At 41.8% G+C, this 26,889-nt stretch overlaps 2 protein-coding genes, 1 long non-coding RNA gene and 2 other non-coding genes across 8 annotated transcripts; 3 read left to right on the forward strand and 2 right to left on the reverse strand.

The window, feature by feature from the left end:
- The first annotated feature begins 689 nt into the window (after positions 1-689).
- LOC109905741 (dual specificity tyrosine-phosphorylation-regulated kinase 1A-like) lies at positions 690-12,088 on the forward strand. 3 transcript variants are annotated; one of them, XM_020503287.2, is made up of 12 exons: positions 690-1,467; positions 3,262-3,331; positions 5,319-5,515; positions 5,708-5,800; positions 5,977-6,165; positions 6,308-6,455; positions 6,576-6,862; positions 7,050-7,196; positions 7,323-7,463; positions 7,582-7,885; positions 8,086-8,210; positions 8,531-12,088. In XM_020503287.2, exons 2-12 carry the CDS (start codon positions 3,322-3,324, stop codon positions 9,089-9,091), a joined length of 2,202 nt encoding a protein of 733 aa, XP_020358876.1. In that variant the 5' UTR covers positions 690-1,467; positions 3,262-3,321; the 3' UTR covers positions 9,092-12,088. The 3 variants fall into 3 exon arrangements, with proteins under 3 accessions (XP_020358876.1, XP_020358879.1, XP_020358877.1); XM_020503288.2 differs by lacking the exon at positions 690-1,467 and adding an exon at positions 1,583-2,291; XM_020503290.2 differs by lacking the exon at positions 3,262-3,331 and having other exon boundaries at positions 692-1,467.
- A 452-nt stretch (positions 12,089-12,540) lies between these two features.
- trnap-cgg (transfer RNA proline (anticodon CGG)) lies at positions 12,541-12,612 on the forward strand. Its single transcript has one exon. It is a non-coding gene; the product is annotated as a tRNA-Pro (tRNA).
- Positions 12,613-12,831: 219 nt separating this feature from the next.
- Positions 12,832-12,903, reverse strand: trnap-agg (transfer RNA proline (anticodon AGG)). The gene has a single exon. It is a non-coding gene; the product is annotated as a tRNA-Pro (tRNA).
- Positions 12,904-13,054: 151 nt separating this feature from the next.
- On the forward strand, positions 13,055-17,536 carry LOC109905740 (52 kDa repressor of the inhibitor of the protein kinase-like). 2 transcript variants are annotated; one of them, XM_020503286.2, is made up of 5 exons: positions 13,055-13,164; positions 14,687-14,807; positions 14,974-15,081; positions 15,236-15,272; positions 15,374-17,536. In XM_020503286.2, exons 2-5 carry the CDS (start codon positions 14,793-14,795, stop codon positions 17,275-17,277), a joined length of 2,064 nt encoding a protein of 687 aa, XP_020358875.1. In that variant the 5' UTR covers positions 13,055-13,164; positions 14,687-14,792; the 3' UTR covers positions 17,278-17,536. The 2 variants fall into 2 exon arrangements, with proteins under 2 accessions (XP_020358875.1, XP_020358874.1); XM_020503285.2 differs by lacking the exon at positions 13,055-13,164 and adding an exon at positions 13,296-13,571.
- Positions 17,537-24,612: 7,076 nt separating this feature from the next.
- LOC116353642 (uncharacterized) lies at positions 24,613-25,271 on the reverse strand. Its single transcript, XR_004203171.1, has 3 exons — positions 25,183-25,271; positions 24,795-25,061; positions 24,613-24,704 (listed from the first exon to the last, which is right to left on the reverse strand). It is a non-coding gene; the product is annotated as an uncharacterized LOC116353642 (long non-coding RNA).
- Between the last annotated feature and the right edge of the window lie 1,618 nt (positions 25,272-26,889).

The raw sequence follows: 26,889 nt of genomic DNA on the forward strand, positions 1-26,889 counted from the left end.
TTAATAAGATCCCACTTGGATATTTCAATCAGGTTGCTTTCAGTAGTTTGATCTGATTTATGAATATCTTGTCACATGTTAAATGTTACTAGTAAATTCATGTCAAGAGTCAAGTTTAGCTAAACTGAGTTCACAGAACCTTAGAGGACCTTTAAGCTGACAGCCATACAGTATAGACTAAAGATAAATCAAATGTGGATGCCCTTTATACAGCTTGTCTGCTGTCCTGATCAGGAATGTACTTTACAGATGGGTTCTTCTATGCAACAATATCACACAGCTTGTTTATATTCAGGAATCATGATGTCAATCTGACTGTAAAAAAGACTAGGTATGTATGTCTTGCATTTCATTTTCTGAAAATGTGTTACTGCAGTCATAGAGTTTTATTACTGCCTCAAACATGGATGCAATAAAGTTTGGCAAATTCCTGCAACACAACTAAATATTCATGCATTTTTTTTTCGAATTTAGAAATCCTATCTAGAATCCTATCCTAAAATCCTATCTATCTATTTTATTCTACTTTAGAATGTTATATTTCAATTGAGACAATTTATTCATTAGAATTACTGATTGATTGACAAATTATGACAGCATACAATTTTGAATCTATGGTTGAATTATCCTCGTCATTGGTTCATCCGGGGATTTGATAGATTGATTGACAGTTGTCATAGTAACAACTCAGGCAATCGCCATTTTGTCAGAAGGTCTTTTCAAATGTTGTCCCTTCCCGCCGGAATAATGCAATCACTGGATATACTATTGACATTTGTGTTGAAAACGATGCGTCGAATGGATCGGATTAGGACAAGTAAAAGGCAAATGATTTAGCATAGTTTAAATATATCTAGTGGGAGCCGCACTTATAGTTGTCAGCGTCTCTGGTCTACCGGACCGGTTCACTGCGCAGGTTTGGGACGCGCGCCATTTTGTGAAAATTGACATAAAACATTTTGTCCAAAAATAAGCGTGTATCTTAGGGCATGATATTGGTTTCATATTTTTGGGTCTTCATTATTTTTCGTTATGGTTTCCTACGTCCATGTTTCCGGTGGTGAGCTTGAAAGAAAACGGAACAATTTTAATGTAGCTACCTTTTATTTTGTAGTTGAATTCCTAGCTACAGAATATTGTTAGCTAACCTTCGCTAGTTAATAGTAGCCACGTTCGTTTAGTCAACTAGCTGGCGCTAGTCGTCAGCTGGTGTTAGTCGAAGTTGGGTGGATAACTAATTGTGTTGGTTGGGGACGCATTTGATCGTCAAGAAGTTTTACTTGGATGGCCATTTTTTTAAACTTGGTTTGCCAGTGGAGAAGACTTTTCACCTTCGCGTTTCGTGAATTAGGTTGACTGTGACTGACTTAACTTAGCCGACGACAGTGGGGGCGGAGAAGCTCAAGCTGGATAAGTTGCCCTATCATACAGGTTAATTGACTTTAAATGAAGATCGTGCCATCAGAGGTGAGCCCGTGTATGAAGCTGACTGTGTGTTGTGTAAAAAAAAAAGAGGTAGATAACGTTACATGGGGTGGTAATTAGCTAATGTAACTTACGGTCATCTAGCTAACGATCAGCAGCAACCATTGCATTGGCCGGATGTCGTAAGAATGTTGCTAACATTAGCCAGTACAGATTCACTAGCTAACGTTAGCGCTCTGGATCTAGCTACACCTAACATTATTATTATTTTTTTAACCTAGCTAGTTAGATAAAAAAAAATCGAACAGTATTTCCCTTTAGTTGTAACTAACGTTAGCTAATATGATCTATCGGTTAACGTTACGTCAAAGTGTTAACGTAAATTAATAGCTAGCTAACGTTAAGTATTTATGGGCAAGCAAAGCTGACGCGTTAACTACTGTAGCTAGCTTACGTTAACCTGTTAGAAAGTTGGGGGCAAGATAACGTGGTAGCGAACGTTCGAGTATACGATCGTTAGCCAGTTAACAATTAGGGCCCATAACCAGCGTTATTGGCTTGCTAGTTAACTAACTCGCTAACTGGTCATCTAACGAAGCTGGCTAGTAAGCTAACGTTAGGCCCATACAGCTCGCTCGCAGAAGACGTCGTCACTGCAATCACTGGCGAGAGGAAACGGATTGCTTGCCTTATTAACGTACCAAAGCTAGAAGGGTAACGCTAGCTAGTGAGTAAGCTAGCTATGTAGTATTTGTCATTGTAGACGAAGCCAGACTGCCACTGACATAACTGCTCTTGAGAAGGCTTAACTAAACTGATGATTTGCTATCGAAATTCCAACCATGGGGAGATATACTCCATCACCTGTGAGTAGCTAGCTAACAGTTAACAATTCCTTATTTTGAATTGATGACAGGACGTTTTGAGTACAAGTATGTAGCAAAACTGAATCGTTTTAATAAATAAAAAATGTTATAGGGTAGTCAGTTAGATATAAAGTTACATACAACACTTAAAATTCGAATTAAAACTATATCCATGTAGATAGGCCTGTGCTCATGCTTAAACTCAATAGTCAGGAAAGGAACTGTTCAGAAGACGTCCTGAAAACGGAGTGTTTCGATCGTTTATGCTTCACAAGCAATTACCTTGGTTATCCTTAGTGGTACAGTCGGAAGCATTATCTTTACTTTATATGCACCGTTCTGAATAATTTAAATGGTCTACAGTTTGTGTTCAAAACACTTTTGCGTAGCAATGTGGGCTTGTACTGCATATCATATTTAGCAAGCATTCCCACACTAAAACTACTTACGCTCAATGTCTATAAATGTCATATTTTATTAGCTAGGTGCTGTTGAATCATTTGGGTCATCTTCATGACATTTGTATTTAAAGTTAATGAAACTCCAGAACTTTGCAAGTGACTAAAGACATTCTGAGAGGAGATCTCTAATGTTACCAGGTCACAACAATGGTGTAGCTGATTTGACCTGCTTGTTTGGATTGCACCTGTTTTTTTTGGTGTGAAACCATGTTTCTGAACTGTTCTTGCAGCCTCATACATCATAGCTTTATAAGGTTAATTGCGTTAGGCATGTTGAGAATCATTGAGATTAACCAGACTGACTGGGAAATGGTGATCGTTGGAGTGATTCGTTTTCTAAAGTTACAAAATATGTGCATTTTACTATCCAGTAGTTTTATTTTTTTGCCATTGCAGTGTTTTGGTATTTTTCCTCTTTTTCTGTCAAGTTTTTGTGCTTTTGGAAAGTAGATCCCACCTAAAAATGCACAGTCAATGAATGATACTTATCTCCTTTTTGTTCTTTATAGTGGGTTGTGGTTTGCTGCTGGACTCTCCTTCCAGGATGATATGAAATTTTACAGGAGACGATGCATCCAGGTTAGCTGCAATAACTGACATATTTTCTCTTTTGTGGGGAGGAGGCACTCTTCTGAATTTCTCCCCCACAGCCTAACCATATCTTGTCAATCAGAAATATACATGAAACATAATATTTAAATTATTAAATAAATTACCTGCTTACTTCAAAACAACTTTCAGTTGTCTGTCTGTGCAAAGCAAATTGCACATGATGAAGACATTTCCACCATAAATTGTCAGTCACAGTAGATTTATATTATTTATTAGACTTTCCTCATGTTCAAATTCAGACTCTTTCAATTCTTGATTAACACTGCCTTGTCGTGTTCCTCTCAACCATTACAGTGCATTCTCCCTGGAATTTTGGTTGCATTATTAAGTTTACAATTTGGAATTGGGATTACATGAAATGGAGTGAAGTTTAAAATAGAACCATGGTGCACCTCAAGATGTCAGCCAAGAAAGTGGAGAAGAAAGAAATGCCAGTCATCCTTAGACTAGTATTTTGCATTTAGTGAGCTTGGAAGCATGCTTGAACAACTGGCAAGCATTGTTGAACAGTTACACAAAGGACAAGTGTGAACTGACCAGCCCCAGATATAATTGTATGAAGGCCTATATAATATTAAATGTACAATATTATACATATGTCACAATTTATAATGTATGGTACTGTTCTACTTATCGTGATTAAGTAGTAGGGTTAGAATTGGCTACTATATTAGTTTTTGTCAGATTCTGAGATCACCCCCACAATCAGTGATACCTAATACATGTTTTTATTGTAAATATGACATGTCAGAAATTGCATATTACAATTGTATAATTCTAAACTGGATTCTCCTGCACTAGCTACTGTACATTTTTATTTCAAAGGTTTTCCTAATAATATCTGTCTGGATATATTTGTTCCTCCACAGCTGGGTCAGCTCTGTCTCTAGTGCTCTCAGATGGAGTGCAGGTTTTGGGCTGTGCTGCGATTTTGATGCCAGGCTCTAGTGTGCTGAAAGCGGCCTCTAAGTGTGCCAAAGTTCAATTTTATTTCTTGTTTATTTCTTGGTTTCTCATTGGAAAATGGGAGCTGCTCTGCCCTGGCAACAAAAGTAGGTTATTTGCATACTGCGTTGTGATTGGCCTGTGCGTTGATGGGCTTGCCAAATCACGCTGTATCTCTGTGGTGATAGGCTATGCTAATTAGGTGCTGTTGCTGGGATTCTGAATAGTGGTTACTGTGTAGCGTTGGTGAATTGTGTTGTCTGGTGAGAGATGCTGATAGATGAACAAGCAACGTAATAATTTTCTGATTCCTTTTCACATAAAGAAAAGGATGATTTACTTCCCAGGGTGTATTGATATTTCATTTTTATTCCTGATTTAAAAGTACATATTCTACAGCCCCCCCCCCCCCCCCCAAAAGGCTAGCCTATTTTCTTTACCATATGAACATGTTTTTTATGTGTGTGTGTGTTTTTTAAGCCTTTACACAATGTACAAGTACACAGATATTTTGTATTATTACTAGTGTAAGCCAAGCACTTCCATTTGATACAAAGGGGCCCTCATGGATGCTAATACAACAAACATACCATATATATAATTTGAATAATAGGCATGTTTAACAGTAATACATGGCACTATATATCTTCCTACTCATGTCAATGTATGAGGTAAATTACACCGACCGTAACATGTTAGTTAGAATTTATCACCCATGCCTAGTTAAATTATAGTTTGAATTTATCAACATCCCATTTTAGATAATCATTGAGATTCATACGGCAATGTAAGGGTTAAAGGTCAGTGTGCTGAAGTGTCTTCCACTTCTAGGCCTCTTGAAGTGCTATTTTAGATCAGTTTGTCAAGGCAGGAAACCTTCCATTGACAAATCAGTCTGAAATGTTTAATTGAGTTGTCACTACTTCAGGGGACGTTTGTATAATGTATATATTTTTTAAATTTATTTACAATTTCAGCGTTAATTCATGTCAATGTTTATTTCTTTCAGGAGGAGAGACTTCAGCATGCAAACCTTCGTCCGTCCGGCTGGCGCCCTCTTTTTCTTTCCACGCTGCTGGTCTTCAGATGGCTGCTCCAATGCCCCATACGCACCAGCAGTACAGTGACCGCCACCAGCCGAGCACTGACCAAACTGCTGCGGTCCTACCGTACAGCGACCAAACGCAACAGCTCACTGCCAACCCGGTATACAAGCAACACAGAAACCTTTCAATTTGTTACAGATACAAGTGTTCAAAAATGTACAGACTCGTACACTTTTTAATGCACACACGTGCCCAATAGAAATCAGAACTTTAACTTGCCTTTCATTTCGATTGCAAAATGTAAGAATTATTTTGTGTTGATCATGATTTCTTTTGTGGTTTGTTGTTACAGAGGCACATGCCCCAGTGCTTTCGTGACCCTACTTTGGCTCCCCTGCGGAAGCTCTCTATAGACCTTATCAAAACCTATAAACAGATCAATGAGGTGAGACTGGTTTCTGCTGTTCAATATACTGCAATTGTCACAACATTTAATATTTGAGTGTTTGAATTGCAGATATAGTAACAAACAATGCAAGTTAAGAATATTTGTCATATTCTCAGTTAGATCAAGAAGTACATATGCTCATGTCTGTATTTGGGTTATTTCCTGGACTTTAGGTGTATTATGCAAAAAAGAAGCGGCGGCACCAAACGGGTCAGGGTGAAGACTCCAGTCACAAGAAAGAGAGGAAGGTCTTCAATGATGGCTACGACGATGACAACTACGATTACATTGTCAAGAATGGGGAGAAGTGGATGGACCGCTATGAGATTGACTCCTTGATAGGCAAAGGGTCATTTGGACAGGTATACTTTTTTATAAATTATTATCAACATTATTCCCATGATCAACTTTGGAAATTGCTCTCATTTTGAGCACATGGGCAGCTCGTGTGATTAAAACATAACAAGAAGATGTTGGTATTTTTTCTCTTTTGGATTGCTGTAGGTTGTAAAAGCTTATGACCGTGTAGAGCAGGAGTGGGTTGCAATCAAGATCATCAAGAACAAGAAAGCTTTTCTCAATCAAGCCCAGATTGAAGTGCGCCTCCTAGAGCTCATGAACAAACATGACACCGAGATGAAATACTACATAGGTAATGCACTCTAGTGCTCGTCTGTTGTCCAAGCCATTATTATCACACATCATGTTTTACACTAATCTCTCTTGTATGTGTATCAGCCACACCTGACTGACACTTTCTCCTGTCATGTAGTTCACCTGAAACGTCACTTCATGTTCCGGAACCACCTCTGCCTGGTGTTTGAGATGCTCTCGTACAACCTGTACGACCTGCTGCGAAACACCAACTTCCGCGGTGTCTCTCTCAACCTGACCAGGAAGTTTGCTCAGCAGCTTTGCACTGCGCTGTTGTTCCTGGCCACGCCTGAGCTCAGCATCATCCACTGTGACCTGAAGCCAGAGAACATCCTGCTGTGCAACCCCAAGAGGAGTGCCATCAAGATAGTGGACTTTGGCAGCTCCTGCCAACTGGGACAGAGGGTATGCTAATCTATTACTTATTGTCTTGGTCCAAAAGAGTTTAACCTTGCATCTTGCACAAGTCTCATTTTTTGCGTATGTTCTGTATACCTCTGCCATATGTTCTGTTTTCAAGATTGTTGTTATGCTGATATCTGTAACGATATCGATAAGAATGGGTTGTGATTGACTCTTTCTCCTTCCTCAGATATACCAGTACATTCAGAGTCGTTTTTACCGCTCCCCAGAGGTGCTGCTGGGCATGCCCTATGACCTGGCCATCGACATGTGGTCCCTTGGCTGCATCCTGGTGGAGATGCACACTGGAGAGCCCCTCTTCAGTGGAGCCAACGAGGTACAGTGTGCTTGACTGACTAGCTGGAGGTTGTTTTAAATATAGCCAACTTTGAGTGAATAAATTTGATACTGGCAATTAACATTTAATCCATGGCAATATTTTGTTCTGTTCTATAATTCTCAGGTGGACCAGATGAATAAGATAGTTGAAGTTCTTGGTATCCCCCCCAATCACATTATGGACCTAGCCCCAAAAGCCAGGAAGTTCTTTGAGAAGCTATCGGATGGCACATGGAGCGTTAAGAAGACCAAAGATGGCAAAAGGGTGAGTCTGCTGTAGTTCCCTTCTCAATCTGATGTCCTAACATTGGCTTTTGGTAGTGTTGTGTTCAAGTACCTGACAACCCCTCCCTGTCTCTCCCCCTCGTCTCTCCTCTGAGCAGTATAAGCCTCCAGCCTCTCGGAAGCTCCACTCCATCCTGGGTGTAGAGGCCGGTGGTCCAGGTGGCCGGCGGGCGGGGGAGTCTGGCCATGCTGTTGCTGACTATTTGAAGTTCAAGGACCTGATCCTTCGGATGTTGGACTATGACCCGAAGAGCCGCATCCAGCCCTACTACGCCCTTCAGCACAGCTTCTTCAAGAAGACTGCAGACGAGGGGACCAACACGAGCAGCAGCGTGTCTACCAGCCCAGCGCTGGAGCAGTCCCAGTCCTCTGGAACCACCTCCAGCACCTCTTCCAGCTCAGGTAACACTCCCTGGCTCAATCAACCCTCTTTCTCTCCTCTGATTATTGCGGTTGTGGACTCATGTCTCAGTTTTTCAGTGCACTGGTGGGAAACCAAACCGATGGTGGTGCTTAAAGTATTTTCAACCTTTTCTATGTTCAGTCATTTTTGCATTGTCTTTGAGTGTGATGGGCTGAGGTTGTGCCCTCTTCTCTTGCAGGAGGGTCGTCTGGGACAAGTACCAGTGGTAGAGCGAGGTCAGACCCCACCCATCACCACCTACACAGTGGAGGGCACTTTGGGGCAGTGATGCCAGCCATCGACAGTGACACCCTCTGTCCACAGGTGACATGTCTTTGTCATTCATTTGAATAAGCTAATTAATCAATAGACAACCTGTTGTAAGTCCTAATGTAGTCTATTATTTACGTGTAATTAAATGCACTGGGAATTTAATTGTATATTTTCCCAAGGAGCATTTCATATTTTAGTCATTTAAGCAGATGCTCTTAACTAGTGCAACTTAGTTAATGCGTTCATCTTAAGATAGCTAGGTGGGACAACCACATCAGTCATAGTAAGTCAATTTTTCCTCAAAGTAGCGATCAGCAGAGTTGGCGCTTGTACGAGAGACATTAATTGATTTCTCTGTGGTCTACTGACAGGCAAGAAAGCCTTATCCTCCCCCATTGGTGTGGGGAGGTGGGGTCGGACCAGAGCCGGTGGCCGGAGAGACCCACCCAGTCCAGGAGACCACCTTCCACGTCCCCCCTCAGCACCCCAAGGCCCTGCACCCCCATCATCACCACGGGCAGGTGATGGCCACACGGCCCCGCCCGCGGCACTACACCTCCCCCACACACAGCTCCTCCACACAGGACTCCATGGAGGTGGTGCATGGCCATCTGTCCATGACCTCCCTGTCTTCCTCTGCCTCCTCTTCCTCCACATCTTCCTCTTCCACTGGGAATCACGGTAACCAGGCCTACCAGCTCCGCCACCTGCCTTTTGGGCATCATGGTGGGCTGAGCATGGGGATGGGCGCCTTCTCGAACCCCAGGCAGGAGACAGGCATGGCTGCCCACCCAGCTTACCCCATGGGCACAAACACGGGGCCGTCTCACTACCTACCAGAGGGCCACCTGGGCATGAGGCAGGGCATGGACCGGGAGGAGTCTCCCATGACTGGAGTGTGTGTGCAGCAGAGTTCTATGGCCAGCTCGTGACTGCACTGACATTTGGCTGTGTGTTCCCCCTGTGCGTCATTTTTAAGGTGGTGTTTTTTACAACAGGTGTGTCGAACAAAAGCTGCTCGCGTCAGAAGGGAGATATCGCTGAACCGCTACTACAGAGAAGAACCTTTGTTAAAAGAATGTGATATCCGTCATTTTTCTTTTTGCAATCATTAGGCACATGATAATGTTGCAGAATAAGCATAGTAAAATTGAGACGTTCATCTGCCATTTCACAAAATTCATGTAACAAATAACCACCATCTGGTATTACGTGGCAAAATCTTCTGGTGAGCATTTGGGGATAAAGTTAGAAGCAGTTTTACAGGTAGCTGTCTAATGAAATGCTAACACATCCTCTTATTTCAAACTGGAATTTCTGACATTTTTCTTCCACAGGTTGTTGATTGTTTTACCCTTTTTTAAAGTGAATTTTCACAGAAGAGCTGCTTTTAAAACCTTTAGCTTGACCAGGAGGAAGGTGTTTGCGGTGATATTTCGTGTTGTCTGTCGGTATTGTGTAACTCTGTGAGAGGGGAGCACATAGCAGTGGAGTTCCTATAGTGTGCGCTGGCCCAGACAGTGGAGGGGATACCCTGCAGGTGAAAGATGTCAGGGGGGGAGTGCTGCCCACCTGGGGGCCTGATGAGCTGGCCTGGCACAGACGAGAGAGCAGATGGGCTCTGGAGAAGAAAAGGGTCCGGCCCAGCGTGAGGAAGACTGGTTCAGTCAGTGGCTGGTTCTCAGATAACCTTTTGGCCTTACGACTCATGGACTTGGAATGGGTCGGAGCTGGATATCAATTCAATTAAGATGGCTTTCCTCTATTTTTATCTGTAGACAGCCCTTAATTGTTTAAGGAGAATAAAAATGATAGAAAAGGGTCATTTAAGAATGAAGATTTGAGGCCTTTCTCTGCAAAGATTTCTCATCTATGGGGCCCCACATTACAGGGTCTTCTTGTACACACCAATCTCCTAAACATTACTTCCTTCAAATCTTGTTCACAGATTAAGGATTTTGTGGTATAAAAAAAAATATATAAACATCCAGAGTCCACCCCCCCCCCCCCCCCCCCCCCTTTTTTTTCTTCTCCTTCCCGTTTGCATGTAGTTCCTCATCTGAACACCTGCACAAATGTCTCCATCTTAAACACGGAAACTGAAGAGAGAAAAATTAGTTAAGTGACTGCCTTTCTTTCTCCTCAAATTATGCTGTGAATTTTACAAGAATTTATTTTCCCTTTGGATATATATTTTTTTTTTATACCAAAGCAGTTTTATAGCATATTAGGTGTCTGTAACCAATTAATGTAGCAGTTCACCAATTTTGACTCAGTTTATCAAGATCTTATTTTAACGTCAGTACAAAACCGCTGCAATATATTGCTTTAGCAAAACTGGAAACCGTTAAGGTCAACAACTGTTAACTACCGTATATTCTAAGCAGATTTGGTTGCAATGTTTTTCCAAACCTGTTTCCATATTAATTGGTAGATTATTTTTGGGAGTCTCTTTTTAACCTTGGTATGTTTTGAGACATTGGTAGTTACTCTGCAGGCTCCAGAGTAGCAGAATTAAAAGCTGATGGTTCAATGTAGACCACTGCATTCTCTTTCTGCATTTCTCCCACTTATACTATTTTAAAGGGTTTTGCTGCCTTTCATACATAATTTGGGAACATGCTAGCTACTGCCATAAAACTTAAGACTATTGTAGTCTCATTACCCTGGCAGTGTACAGACAATTGCAGTAAATCTGATTTTCTAAGTGATTTGGAAGTATACCTCCTTGTGAGCTTGGTCCAATTCAAATTGGAAGGGTACCAGTCAGCCCTCTTGCTAATGTCCTGAGCATGTGTGCTCAACTTTGGCAGACATGCATGTCCCTAGAACTCTACTGTTAGTAAAGGCATTTTTCGTTCATTTTATTTTATATCAGGGATTTTGAAGTTTTTTTTTTTTTACTCTGGAAAGTAACTAGACCAAAGTCCTGCTCATAACAGCCTTCTTAGTTACACGCAGACACTTCTATTGTCATCATAGTTCAGTGGAGAGACCATCACAAGGAAAAATCATGTTTGGTATAACCACAAGCTCAAATGTAAAAGCTACCTGTAATGATATTTAAATTTTATCTGAATGTTTTAGGTTATAATCACAATCATTTTTCATACCCCTCCATGATTTTTGAGACTCAGAAACTGCCAGTGGTTTTGCTGACACTCATACTGGTACTAAACATTCCAAAATAAAGATTTAAAAAACCTCTAAGTGTGAGCCTGTTTCAGATCATGCTGATTGACCTCTGATCTAGAGCAGTTGTCATGAAATGCAGCCCCTTTTTAATAGTGGAAATAGAATTTATGTATATATTTATATTTTTTTAATAAAGGAAGTATAGAACTCACTACCTTGCTCCTGCTGGTATGTTGATTATGTTTGTCAATTTGGTGACCGTTCAGTGGGCAAGATCTCAGTTTTAGTCAGTGGTGTAACGTGGCCTCTGGGCAGAGGTACTTGACTACATCAGGACAACACTATGAGGTAGGGTTTGAATCAAACAGGGAAAGCTAGATCTTCAAACCTTAATTTTCACAGGGTATATTGTAAGTGCATGTACATCCACAAACTTTACTTTTTGGTTGTATGAAAAGCACATGGTTGGGGGAAAAAGTGGTTCCATTTTCAATAAGGTTGTTATGTTTGTGGGTTTCACACATATGTTTGAGTACTTGTTGACATATCCTCACCCTACAGAAGCCCAAGTCCTCTGATTTTTAATTTGAATATATTTTCCTTCAATTTTTGATTTCACATTTTATAACATTTTTTGTACATGCACTATAAAACTGAACAGCATGGAGAAAAGGATAAGTCCATGTATCCACAGATTGTAAGATCTAGTCAAGACTTTGCTGTGTATATGACAATGCCCTTTGTATTATATTAAGACAGTCTTATGTATGATATATAAAAAGAAGTTAATTGAACTGTTGTGAGCCTCTGTTCCTCTACACTTCTTCACACACACACCAGTGTGTATTTCTTCCAGGAATACACTGTCTTGTACCAATGCTATTACCACCACAAATACCAAATAAATGACCACGATGGTGGCCAATTTTGTGCTCAATAACTGTTTAACCTCATAACTCCTTTGTGTAGCCTATTATTATAATTCAAACTCATTGATAAACTCGGTTTAACACAAATCAAGACAGTATAGTACTAGTGTTGGGAAAAAAGCCTGAATGAATCTTGAATAATACACAACAGCAAGCTACATGTAATGGGTGTAGATGAGCTTTAGATGAGTAGTATTATAGAGTATTGTGGTTGAAATTACCTTATGAACGTGACTTGTCGTTAATTCGACCAAATGATGAGATAAATCAACCGGAATTTACTTGATAAGAATGTTGATCAGCTATTTCTATGACGTGGCTCGTTGGTCTAGGGGTATGATTCTCGCTTCGGGTGCGAGAGGTCCCGGGTTCAAATCCCGGACGAGCCCATCTTTTTAAATTTGGAGAGCAACGATAGGTGGAATGCTGTACCATAGCAACAACGTCGTAAAAATAGTTCATTTGTTGAAATTACATAGAGATTTAGCAATAGCCTATTCACTCCGCGAGTATAATTTTCCATCGTTTCAACTTTTGCAAATGTATAGAGAAGTCACCATGATTCCATCCACAACGTTGACCCTTATTTAATTTCAGACATTAAAAGAGGGCTCGTCCGGGATTTGAACCCGGGACCTCTCGCACCCTAAGCGAGAATCATACCCCTAGACCAACGAGCCAGATGAGCAAAAATGCCACATGTTTTAAATTTATTCACGCTTTTATCGAAGCACGTCTGTATTGTGTTTTTTTATGACCTGACCTGTAGCAGTTTCAAATGTACTATACTTCGCATTTTTTGTCCAATTGCCATGACAAACCATGTATATTTTTGCAATTTGGGGCACCTCTGATTCGAGTGTAACCAAATCGTTAGTGTAACGTTGAAGACAGAGCCGCCATCTGCAAGCCTCTGTTGACGGGTTTTAGGCTGATCCTAGGTAAGTTTTGCTTTTAACCCTTACAATGTAAATGTAGAATTGTTGTCCGTTAGAACTGGTTTTGGATCTGTGCTTAGAGAGAACGCCAATGAGCACGTGACGTGACATAATTTTTTTGTGTGGAATGAAAGCAGTTCGGTTTCCTTTTTCTCCTCCAGGCCACGATGAATCCTCCAGGCCACGCTTAGCACTGTTGCGCGTTTTGTTAGGTTAATTTAAAAGTAACAGGTAGCTAGCTTGTGTAATTGACATTTTTTAAACCTAAAACATATTTATAAATACTAAATTGATTTGAAATTGAGTACACGTTTATGCACAATGCCCAATTTTTGCGCGGCTCCAAATTGCACCAGAAAGAGCACTCAATCCGATTTGGCTTTTTTCAGGTTTCCAAGAGATCCAGAAAGGTATTACAAAGTTTGATCATCACAATATGAACCCCTACTTTTCTCGGGGAGTAATTCATTATTCTATAGCTGGCTAAATATAGCTATGTTGTGTTCAGTAGCACGCTAGTCATCAAAGCTAACTTTAGTATATGGAAAATGGCTAGCTAGCCTGCTTGTTAGCCTGCACACTTGCAGCGAGGTAGGTGGTGTGTGTGGAGCTGTAAAGATAAGTTAGCCCCCATTGCATTCATGGTGTTGATCCATCGTACCTTTAGTGAAACGATTGGGAAATATATACACCAGGTACCATTTAATTAATGGATCTCAAACTCTGGTCTTGGAGAGTGAATGGGCATGCTGGTTTTTGTTCTACCCCAGCACTAAAACAGAAAAGTAATCAACTCAATGCAGGTGTAGAAGCACGGTGTCTAGGAAAAACTCCCAAGGAAGGCCAGAACCTAGGAAGAAACCTAGAGAGGAACCAGGCTATGAGGGGTGGCCAGTCCTCTTTTGGCTGTGCCGGGTGGAGATTATAACAGAACATGGCCAAGATGTTCAAATGTTCATAGATGACTAGCAAGGTCAAATAATAATAATCACAGTGGTTGTCGAGGGTGCAACAGGTCAGCACCTCAGGAGTAAATGTCAGTTGGCTTTTCATTGCCGATCATTCAGAGTATCTCTACCGCTCCTCCTGTCTCTAGAGAGTTGAAAACAGCAGGTCTGGGACAGGTAGCACGTCTGGTGAACAGGTCAGGGTTCCATAGCCGCAGGCAGAACAGTTGAAACTGGAGCAGCAGCACGGCCAGGTGGACTGGGGACAGCAAGGAGTCATCAGGCCAGGTAGTCCTGAGGCATAGTCCTGGGGCTCAGGTCCTCCGAGAGAGAGCATACTTAAATTCACACAGGACACCAGATAAGACGAGAAATACTCCAGATATAACAGACTGACCCTAGCCCCCGACACATAAACTACTGCAGCATAAATACTGGAGGCTGAGACAGGAGGGGTCGGGAGACACAATTAATCGTCGTCTTCAGTCTGGATCTTGATTATTTAAAACTAATAGTTTTTAGGTAACTAGGCCTATCAACAAAAAGCCAACTAACCCCTCATAATATGTTTTTTTCAGATGTAGGCTCTGGGTTGAGAACTGTCGCCGGGCCGATCTGGAGGCAAAAACATCAGACCAACTCAATAAACACTACAGACTGTGTGCCAAACACTTTGACCCGGCTATGGTTTGTAAAACAGTAAGTGTGTGTCAAACCACAAAGATCTTTGTTTGAAACATGCCTACCTCACTGAACAATCTCTCTTTGTAGAGATGATCATAATTTTACATTTGAGAGGTCTTGAGTTATGTTTTGATATTCATGTATTTGAATAACTTGTTTTTGAATCATTATTGTTTTTCAGAGCCCTTATAGAACAGTACTGAAGGATACTGCTATTCCAACCATATTTGATTTAACAAGCCACCTCAAAAATCCTCATAGCAGACATCGCAAGAGGATCAAAGAATTGGTATATCTTTTATTTTTTGCAAGAACTTTATATACTAGTGTTGCTTCAAAAAGGAATATTTTACTGGCTTCATTTCTGTAGGTCTGTTTTCAATGTAAAAGTAAATAGTCTAATAATAAACATTGTCTTGTGTTTTAAATAATTGTTTTAACAGACTGAAGAAGACATAAGGAGAATTAAAGAGAGAAGATGTAAGTTGCATTGTTTTTGTTTAAAAGCGTTGTTGTATCCATACACCTGTTGAACTTACTTATTAACTTATATCAATTTTCATTTTTTTGTTTTCTTGCAGTGGCATCCTCCATTGAACAGCTCCACTCAAAGAAAGACATTGAGGCAACCGAGGGTCAAGATGCCGCTGAGGAGGAAATCAAGCTGTCCGCAGAGGAGAAGGACTTCCGAGATTACCTGAGGTCTCTGTTTGAGATCGTTGTCATGCTAGGAAAGCAGAACATCCCATTAGAGACCAATGTCCCAGAAGGAGTAGCGAGAGATCCCAGTCATTTCCAGGCCTTACTGGAGTACCGCATTAATGCTGGAGATGAGGCTCTGAGGAGGCGGTTTGAGGCCACAGCAGTGAATGTGGAGTACCTCTCCGCATCCCAGCAGAGCCAGCTCCTTGAAGTCTGCGAGGGCACTGTCAGAGAGGAGGTCCTCATGGAGGTGAGAGAGAGTCGCTTCTTCTCACTGGTCACAGGGGACCTGGTGGAGTTTGCTGGGGAGAGACACTTGCCTCTCTTTCTGCGGTTTGTAGACCAGTCCAATGCTCTCAGGGAGGAGTTCTTGGACTTTCTGCCGTTCGAGGGGGACGAGGCCTCACTGGTAGAGAAGCTGGAGACCCAGCTGACAGACGGGTGGGGGCTGAGAATGGAGGACTGCCGCGGCCAGGCCCATGTAGCCACCGGCACCTTCGCCACTAAGATGAAAGCTGTGGCTGTCGGACTGATGGGAAAGTACCCCATGGCAATGCACACGCCTTGTTCCACCTGCGCACTGAATATCCACCTGGCCAACAGCCTTCCCTTCCCCAGCGTGCAGGTTGTCATGGCAACACTGAGAAAGATTGATCTCTTCTTTAAGCAGTCTCGCTCTTTGCAGGCTGAGCTGGAGAAGGCCATCTCTGTTTACCACCAAGAAAATGATGAGAAGGCAGCCGAGCTGAAGGAGGCCTGTAGCTCTACCTGGACAGAGCAGCACAACGTGTTTGAACTGACTGTGGACCTGCTTGAGTCCCTCCTGCTGTGCATGGACTGCATTCGGGACAATGAGAATGTCAAGTTCCCTGATGCTATAACTGGTGACGCCTACTCAATCGCAGAGACCCTGGCTGACTTTGAGTTCATTGTCACCTTGGTCATCCTGAAAAACGCTCTTTCTTTCACACGAGCCTTTGGCAAAAACCTGCAAGGGGAAGCTCTTGATGTGTTTTTCGCTGCCAACAGTCTAACAGCCGTCCTGCACTCTCTGAATGAAGTTTTCGACAACATTGAAGTCTACCATGAGTTTTGGTTTGAGGAGGCTGTGAATCTGGCGGGTACCATGGAGATCCCAGTGAAGGTGCCTCGTCTGTTCCTCCGGAAGCACCGTTCGGCCGACGCAGGCGAGATCCCTCCAGAGACTTACTTCAAGGAGTACGTGACAGTCCCTCTGATCCGTGGCGTCATCGATGAGGTGGACGACATCTTCTCCCAGAGCAACCTCAAAGCCCTCAAGTGCCTGTCCCTGGTCCCTGCCATCATGGGCCAGATGAAGTTCAACACCTCAGAGGAGAACCATGCAGATGTGTACTGCAAGGACCTCCCCAACCCAGACACGCTGCCCGCTGAGCTGCATTGCTGGAAGATCAAATGGAAGCACCGGAGCAAGGAGGTCCGCCTGCCCTCCACCATCCACGAGACACTTCAGCTGTCGGACGTCAAGTTCTTCCCCAACGTTAACTGCTTCCTGAAGGTCCTGACCATCTTGCCTGTCCTGATGCTGGAGGACAGCAACAGCTTTGAGACATCCAGGAAACGCCTGCAGACTTATCTCAGTGACACACCTATCAAACACAGATGCAAGGGTCTGGCTGTGCTCCACATAAACTCTCACGTTAAGCATGACCTGGATGTCATGGTTGACAAATACTGCAGACTGTACCCTGAGGATGAGCCTGAACATGGGGTTGAGGCTGAGATCAGCACTGTGGTGATATAGGATATTAAGTTTGTTCAGTATAAGGGGACAAAATCAAATTAAAATTACATTCAAATAACGTCTCCCTGTTTTATTATAGCTTTAGTAATTGATAGGTTAATGTGAATTGTAACTAAAGTCTGAGTAAAATATGACCTCTAGACAAGGGTTATTTTGGGCATAATTGTGTAACAATTTGAGCATTAATATTGCCATTAAAAATGTTTCTAAAAATGTATATTTATTTCGAATTAAATGACACTTGTTGTCTTGAATGATACTGCTCTTTATTTTATTGGTATTCATCATATACATTTGTTGTTTTAGGCGTAAAGCCTATTAACTATAGGCTACCACTATAACTTCGGAGGGTAAATATGTATTTGTCATCATTATTTGCAAGTCTGTTTTATGACAACTTTACAAAAAGGTTATACCATTTCCCTCCTTTATGATACAAGCACAAGTCTACCAGTTACTGTGACCTGCCCATGACCTCGCGTAGAGTCGGGAAAATTATCCCAAGATACTGTAATGATATAATGTTGCAATTTTACCGTAGTCTACGTTATTGCTAGGATGTCAGTGTTGTCTTGAAATTATTTGGGAAAATCCACAAGAGGGCAGTCCAATCTCAAAAGTGTCAAAGTACATATCGTCATCCCGAAAGAGCCATAGGCCTTGTAATGGCGTCTTTTTGTAGGCACTAATTCCGCAATGGTTCATTGGACAAAGCCTATGGGGAAAATAATGCCGTTTTTTAAAATTGAATTAAACACCGAAAATAAGATTGTTAAGATTGTCATGTTAACGGACTGATATTATCGCACAGAACAAAAGCTCTCATAAACCTTGTGTTAAACTCGAACCTTATTTTTGGCATTTATCCCAAAACACTGTTTTTCGCATTACTTTTCCCTATAGGAGTGGTTGAATGAACTAGCGGCAACTCATTTCCGTTTTTTAGGACTACAACTGGCGGGATGGTAAATTGATACACATTATTACAGCTCAAAATTACCTGTTGGAAACAATTCTGATAATAACAAGAATTTGTAATGTGTCTTGGTAACAACCTTAATATGGTGTTTTAGTATGTCATCACTTAATTGGGCGAGAGTTATGCATATGCAGCTAGTTGACAGCTTTTTCTGTTTGGTATGTCTGACATCACACGGCGCCAAGAACTACGCTGGCACAACTGTGAGCTCCAAATACGTTCACTTTTTAAATGGGATGCAAGCAGGTCAAGCAAGACAGTTCATTCTAGCGATTCAGTGAAACAATCATTTTCCACCGGTTTTATTTTCTGTCTACAGAGGAAATTAGATGAATAGGATATTTATCTAAATGTTTTCCTGGTGGAGGAAATCCACAGTAAGGTAGGAAGCAACATTGTTATTTGGATATATTAAAAAAGATTGCAGATAAATGAATGAGTATCGATGCTAAAATGTACACCCCAGGATTTATTCTGGTAATAACAAAATTCTGAACTTAATTGTGGAATTTATTTTTATATCCCTATTTGAGCAGAAATAATAAGTAAAGAGGCACAAACAAGACTTGTTCTATGATATTGAAATGAACCACACTTTTTTAAAGATTCAACGCTGACTTCTGGAATAACAACGAAGAGCTACCTTAAATCAAATCAAATTTATTTATATAGCCCTTCGTACATCCGCTGATATCTCAAAGTGCTGAACAGAAACCCAGCCTAAAACCCCAAACAGCAAGCAATGCAGGTGTAGAAGCACGGTGGCTAGGAAAAACTCCCTAGAAAGGCCAAAACCTAGGAAGAAACCTAGAGAGGAACCAGGCTTTGTGGGGTGGCCAGTACTCTTCTGGCCGTGCCGGGTGGAGATTATAACAGAACATGGCCAAGATGTTCAAATGTTCATAAATGACCAGCATGGGCGAATAATAATAAGGCAGAACAGTTGAAACTGGAGCAGCAGCACAGCCAGGTGGACTGAGGACAGCAAGGAGTCATCATGTCAGGTAGTCCTGAGGCATGGTCCTAGGGCTCAGGTCCTCCGAGAGAGAGAAAGAGAGAATTAGAGAGAGCACGCTTAAATTCACACAGGACACCGAATAGGACAGGAGAAATACTCCAGATATAACAAACTGACCCTAGCCCCCCGACACATAAACTACGGCAGCATAAATACTGGAGGCTGAGACAGGAGGGGTCAGGAGACACTGTGGCCCCATCCGAGGACACCCCCGGACAGGGCCAAACAGGAAGGATATAACCCCACCCACTTTGCCAAAGCACAGCCCCCACACCACTAGAGGGATATCTTCAACCACCAACTTACCATCCTGAGACAAGGCTGAGTATAGCCCACAAAGATCTCCGCCACGGCACAACCCAAGGGGGGGGGCGCCAACCCAGACAGGATGACCACATCAGTGAATCAACCCACTCAGGTGACGCTCCCCTCCAGGGACGGTATGAGAGAGCCCCAGTAAGCCAGTGACTCAGCCCCCGTAACAGGGTTAGAGGCAGAGAATCCCAGTGGAAAGAGGGGAACCGGCCAGGCAGAGACAGCAATGACGGTTCGTTGCTCCAGAGCCTTTCCGTTCACCTTCCCACTCCTGGGCCAGACTACACTCAATCATATGACCCACTGAAGAGATGAGTCTTCAGTAAGGACTTAAAGGTTGAGACCGAGTTTGCGTCTCTGACATGGGTAGGCAGACCGTTCCATAAAAATGGAGCTCTATAGAAGAAAGCCCTGCCTCCAGCTGTTTGCTTAGAAATTCTAGGGACAATTAGGGGGCCTGCGTCTTGTGACTGTAGCGTACGTGTAGGTATGTACGGCAGGACCAAATCAGAGAGATAAGTAGGAGCAAGCCCATGTAATGCTTTGTAGGTTAGCAGTAAAACCTTGAAATCAGCCCTTGCTTTGACAGGAAGCCAGTGTAGGGAGGCTAGCACTGGAGTAATATGATCAATTTTTTTGGTTCTAGTCAGGATTCTAGCAGCCGTATTTAGCACTAACTGAAGTTTATTTAGTGCTTTATCCGGGTAGCTGGAAAGTAGAGCATTGCAGTAGTCTAACCTCCACTGCATGTTCTGTCAGTTCCTCCACATCACCTTCCTCAAACTATGCACTGGAATCCAGTGGCTGTAAGCAAATCAATTATTCTCACTAGTTCTATGCAACTTTCTAACTAATCGTCATCCTGATAGGCTACTACTTGTAACATGGTAGGAAGCTTCAGGTAAAATATTTTATTATTGTTCATGTACATCAGGGATTAGCCTGCGGACCAATATATATAAAATACAGTGCCTTGCGAAAGTATTCGGCCCCCTTGAACTTTGCGACCTTTTGCCACATTTCAGGCTTCAAACATAAAGATATAAAACTGTATTTTTTTGTGAAGAATCAACAACAAGTGGGACACAATCATGAAGTGAAACGACATTTATTGGATATTTCAAACTTTTTTAACAAATCAAAAACTGAAAAATTGGGCGTGCAAGTTGGTGTAAGTTGGTGAACCAGGCTAGGCAGTCATTTGAGAAACTAAGCCTAGGCGTACCGCTAGCGGGACAACTTCCAGTGAATCTGGGGGGCGCGCAATTCAAATAAATAATCATACAAATTTCAATATCTATATACACTGGGGCATGGTCATAAATTACTATAGAACCAATAGCACATGACTGGACAACATGCATGTAAGTGGGCATAAAAAATTTGTCCAATCTAAAATAGAGTAGAAGGTATAGTCTCTGACATTAGGATTTAGCTCTCTCCATACATCTACTAAACCAGATGAATCACAAACGCTACTGAGAGCTTTTGAGACTCTACGATTCGAGACTGGAGCAGTTAATGATTTATTAAATTTATCCAATGTCAATAGTGTGCAAAGCTGTCATCAAGGCAAAGAGTGGCTACAATGTAGAAAATAGTACAAATTAAGAAAAACCCTGGAATGAGTAGGTGTGCCCAAACCTTTGACTGGTCCTCTTATTGCGGTGCATGGACTGCTCAAATAAAAGTTACTCACGAATCTGCCTTCACGAATCTGGGTTCTGTGCCGCTGTTGAGTGGATACTGTCCCGGTAGAAGGTGAGCGGACTAGGTGTCGTAAAATGTGTGGCAGGGCCTGTCAAATGTTTCTCTGCCGATGACGTCTTGCAGGAAAGAGGCCATGAACTCGGTAGGATTGTGCCCTTCCGTCCCTTCTGGGATTCTGACCACACATATGTGTGTCTTCGGGAACGTTTTTACTGTTAATCTAGACTACTGTTAACCATTAGCTTCACATTCTCAGAGGTAAAATTGTCCTTTTTGGCCTCGTTTTTGGCCTCCAATTTGGTAAGCTGCTTATCGATGTTGATCAACGATGTTTCCAAATGTATTTTTTGGGCTTGTGTCGTGATAGTTTTTTGTAGTGTTGCCATAGTTGACTGGACTTCTGTCATTATTTCAGGTCGTAGACTTGACACAGAGGAACAAAGTTCGTTCATGAAATCAGAGCGTAGTGTAGCCATTTCTGCGTGGATGGTGACTAGTATCTCCATAACGTTAGCATCCACCATCTTGTTGCTAGTCTTCTTGTTTATCGTTTCGTCTTGTTTTCCAGGTTCCAGACATATCCAACAATGCCACCCAAATGTTGCTAGAGCCAGTAGGTGTGCAGAGGGTGTTCAACTACACAAACTTGGATGCAGCGCATCAGTAATATTAACAAGAATGAAGCAAAGCACTGGCCTTTTGTAGATCAACAAACACAATTTCCATACAGCTTTGGTATTGTTTTATGTATTGTTGAGCTGCCTTATTTAATCTGCTTTATGTGTTTGTCTGTCACCAGCTGGTTGGTAATGGGTGGATTAGGTGGTTTACTATTGCTAAGCGCAAGACACAACTGAGTGAACCAACCAGTGACATGCTTTACCAAGGTGTTGGACAGTGTCTGATTTGGTCCACCATAAGCATTTTTAGTTAAGGTTAGGGTTCTCGTTGTGCCATAACCCTTTCCCTAATTCTAGCTTCATGCCCACATCCCGGTTCAACCCTAACCCTAGCTTTATGTATGTATGTACAGTATGTATGTGTTTAATAAGGATGATGTCAACTGCTGTCTTCTGTGTGGTAGTGGTATACTGAGACAACTTGCTGGAACATGTTCTAGAAAGTTGCAAAGAGGTGCGGATCAGGCAGGCGAATTGGCTTTTGCTTTTCAACCTTTTCATCCAAAACAGACACGTGGGCATGCGCACGTACGCACACACACACTAAGATCTGCAATGCCAGCTGATGTAATCACCTTCAGGCCCTTGTTGATTGCTGGCCAAATTTCTACTCTATGACCATTGATCTGCATGGTGCCAGTCAGCCATAGGTGAGGTTGATATTCCATTTGAAGTTCAGTTGTATGTTTCCCACTTCCTGAAGTTTCTGGTATGCTCTCCACTCGCTTTCCTCAGTGTTGTTTTTTTTTCAATCACTCTGGCTAATTTTTCAGATGTAAGTCATATATTTCCAAAATTAAGTACAAAACTTTAAACTGATAACACTTGTAAATGGCCCCTATCTTATGTTCAGAACCTTTGATTGTGTATTCATTGGAGTTTCACACATATTCCACCCCGGACTCATTCATCCAAAATCAAAGTGTTCTGTTAAATACCATGAGCAATTTTTGTTTATTCACAAATACATAGGATAATGAAAGGCTCACCATTGAGTCATTTGAACCACGTAGCTTTAAAAACAATTGCCAACAAGCATCAGTCACAACTGAAGTCACTTTTTCAAAACTCTTCAGTCTGCATTACCAACATGCATCTTGGCCCAACAGTTAATCTCACCTCAAACCACTTCATACATGTCTCAAAATAAACTTGTTCGACCATAACACTGGCAACAACTCCCAATCAGAAAGCATACATTGTCACTCATAACACACTGAACTAAAATCCCAAACAGGGACATAAATTATGAACTTCTCTTTGAAGTTTGAATGATTTTTCACATAAATCATTATAGAATAAGAACACCTTCTCACTTTATTGACTGTACTAAAGTATATGTAACAAGACTTCATCAGAAATGCAGCAATTTGCTTCAATAGCCTATCTATATCTTTTGTGGTCAACCATGGGGTGTTGGGGTTGAGCATGCAGAGATTAACACAGAGACGTAAACAACTTTACTAGGACATAAAATAAACATAACAAAGAAAATCACGTAGGTTTGGCTCAGTCCTTCTTCTCAGCTTTTGCTCTGTGTCGGTCTCTCCCTGTCCTACTCCGCTGTGTGCCACAGTGGTCCTTTTATTTGGTCTCCACGGCTGGTTGGCACTTTCCCCTAATTACCTACACTCGGAGCTATCCGTGTCAGGGTGCCCAGCTCGTGTACTCCCAGCAGAGGGAGCCAACGTCGCATCACGTACCTCCCATCTATTACCATCCCCCGGAGTAGACCTCCTGGGATACCACACTTTGCATATAGTAATGTACTTGTGAACAATAAAATGTTGAAACAAAAAAACGAATTGCTGAAATTCCAGGGCTGCAATAATAATTACAACAACATGTATAGTATAATCACTCTAAATGTACAGTAATGTGAGGGTTCTAGTTCTCCCTCTCTCCTGCATTTGACCACAAGTTCTCATCAACATCACATCTTATGTCTTCTCTGGCGATGCATCCTGGAAAGTATCTTCTGGAATGTCTAATCCAACTCTGGCTGTCTTCAGGAGAAGTGTCTCCACACCCTGGCAGTCTTCAGGAGAAGTGTCTCCACACCCTGGCAGTCTTCAGGAGAAGTGTCTCCACACCCCGTGTTCATGGCATCCAGTAAGGACATCTGGTCATGTGGATGGTGGTCATAAACCTTCCACCTCCATGCAGAGAAAAAAATCCTCTATGGGGTTTAGGAAGGGGGAGTATGGAGGCAGGAATAGTACTGACATCCTGGGATGTGCAGCAAACCAGTCTGACTGCAGCAGAGTGGTGGAATGCCACATTATCCCACACAACAACGAAGGTAGGGGAGTTTCTTGCCCCTCTCTCCACTGGCACAAGTTGATTATGCAGGTCATCCAGAAAATACATTAGCCTCTGTAGTATAGTACTGACATCCTGGGATGTGCAGCAAACCAGTCTGACTGCAGCAGAGTGGTGGAATGCCACATTATCCCACACAACAACGAAGGTAGGGGAGTTTCTTGCCCCTCTCTCCACTGGCACAAGTTGATTATGCAGGTCATCCAGAAAATACATTAGCCTCTGTATTGTAGGGGGAAATGAGTGGTTTGTGTAACAGCAAACCATCATTGAACAGTACTGCACACATTGTGATGTTAGCTCCTCTCTGGCCTGGGACATCCACGGTTGCTCTGTCCAATCACATTTCTTCCCCTGCGGTGTGTTTTTGCCAGGTTGAATCCAGCATCATCTCCATTACTCTCTAAAATACAGTAAATCCACAGTTTTACAGTACTTTACATTATGCATAGCTGTGTATGTACCCTGTTTGGTTATTGAACAGACATCTTACCTGGACATATTGATACTGGAGTTCTTTCACACGTTCACTGTTTCTCTCAAAGGGTACAACTGCTTCCTCCTTATTTAATGTTTCTCTGGGACTCTGGCCATTGTCGTTGTGCTGACTGTATTCACATTCCCAAAAGTGATATTGTCTGCCAGCACTCTGTTTCGAATTTCCCACAGTTGTATTGCATTGTTGACATGGTATTTCCTCTGCCTGCATCTTATAATATTCTGCCTCTCCCTCCTGTGGGAGGCAACCTTTGGCAACCTACTGAAAAACGCAAGACAAGACAATCAATATATTTCAAAATGTCAGTACATGTAAAAATGTGAACATACTGTATTGTACTGTAATATGTAGTTAAATTATCATTGAAGGATGCACATCTCACCTGTTGTTTTGCTGCAGACGCTGCAGATTTGGTTGCACCCTTAAACCAGCCTCTCTCAAAGAGAGACAATGGTTTACAACATGGTCAATAATTGTGGCCCTTATCTCATCAGAGACCGCCGCTCTTGGTCTTCCTCTCCTTCGTCCTCCACGCATTCTCCCTCTCCCTGCCATTCTTCTTTCCCCACCAACCTGTCTCCCTCTCCCTGCCACTCTTCTTTCCCCACCAACCTGTCTTCCTTGATCCATGTTTCCAAACTAAATCATTCTGAAGCCGTCCTCTTTTGTCTGGAAACTAGAATAAAACAGGACACTTGGGTAGGCTTTCAGATGAAATTTCAGTCAGCTGGGTTTGGAATGATTAAATATTCTGCTGAGATTTTCTATATGTTTCAATTTGGTTACTGCATAAATACACAACATTTGCCATCATTCCACTTTGAATGTGTTTTTAACAGTTTTGGAAACAGTATATTAGCATTTGAAAACGTGCTGCAAATATATAGTTTTGCAGGTGGTGGAGTATGAATGAGAAAAGAGTTAATGGATTTTGGAGAATGTGGTCATTGAATGCATTTTGTGTGGAAGCAATGAAAAATGATTCGCAGTTTGGTCCATATACACTTATTGTCACACCCTGACCATAGTTAACTTTGTATATTTCTATGTTTTGGTTGGTCAGGGTGTGAGCTGAGTGGGCATTCTATGTTTCATGTCTAGTTTGTCTATTTCTATGTCTGGCCTGATATGGTTCTCAATCAGAGGCAGGTGTTAGTTATTGTCTCTGATTGGGAACCATATTTAGGTAGCCTGGGTTTCACTGTGTGTTTGTTGGGTGATTGTTCCTGTCTCTGTGTTTTCACCAGATAGGGCTGGTTTGGTTTTCCACGGTTGTTGTTTTTGTAGTGTTCGTGTTTTTCCTTTTTGTTATTAAACATGAATCAGTATAATCTACATGCCGCATTTTGGTCCGCTTCTCCTTCACCACAAGAGAACCGTTACACTTGTGTGTCTCCAATAGCAAAAAATAGAGGATACACATTTCAAAATGGTTCTTTTTGAAGTGCTACAAAGAAAGAATAGTAGATGGTAAATATAATTTTCCATACAGTATTTGACTAACTTGGAAAGCACTTTTTTTGCTTCTAATTGCAGGTTGTGTGCATGTCAGTCTTAATTTCATTGTCCTTATACAGTACATACGTAGGACAAATCAGCAGAAATAGGGGTATTGTAAAGCAGTTAGCTACTGTAAAAACATAGCATGGTGTTGTATGCCATTTCTGCCCCATGCAACATTGTACAAGAACACCTTTTCTATGTGACTTGGACAGTATCACATGTCTCCCTACTTGAAATTCATCAGCTTACAGTGTATCAAGGTAATTCTGATAGTGAGTGGAATATATTGTTATATATAACCAAGTTATTTCAGCGGTGCATTGTACACTACACTATAATTCCAAATGGCAGCACATAGTGACTCTTTCCAATTTGGAATGATGCTGTAGTATGTACCGCCACATCCACATAAGGTTTGGTATTACCTTCCAACATAAATTGATATGAAATTGATACATTTATGAGGTAAACATATACCGTACAAAAGTACAGTTTTCAGCGGTTATCAAACTGTATATGTTAACTAGGCACTACATAATTTTGGTTATGTACAGTTGAAGTCGGAAGTTTACATACAATTAGGTTT

This window comes from Oncorhynchus kisutch, linkage group LG15 (genome assembly GCF_002021735.2).
Source record: "Oncorhynchus kisutch isolate 150728-3 linkage group LG15, Okis_V2, whole genome shotgun sequence".
Lineage (NCBI taxonomy): Eukaryota > Metazoa > Chordata > Actinopteri > Salmoniformes > Salmonidae > Oncorhynchus > Oncorhynchus kisutch.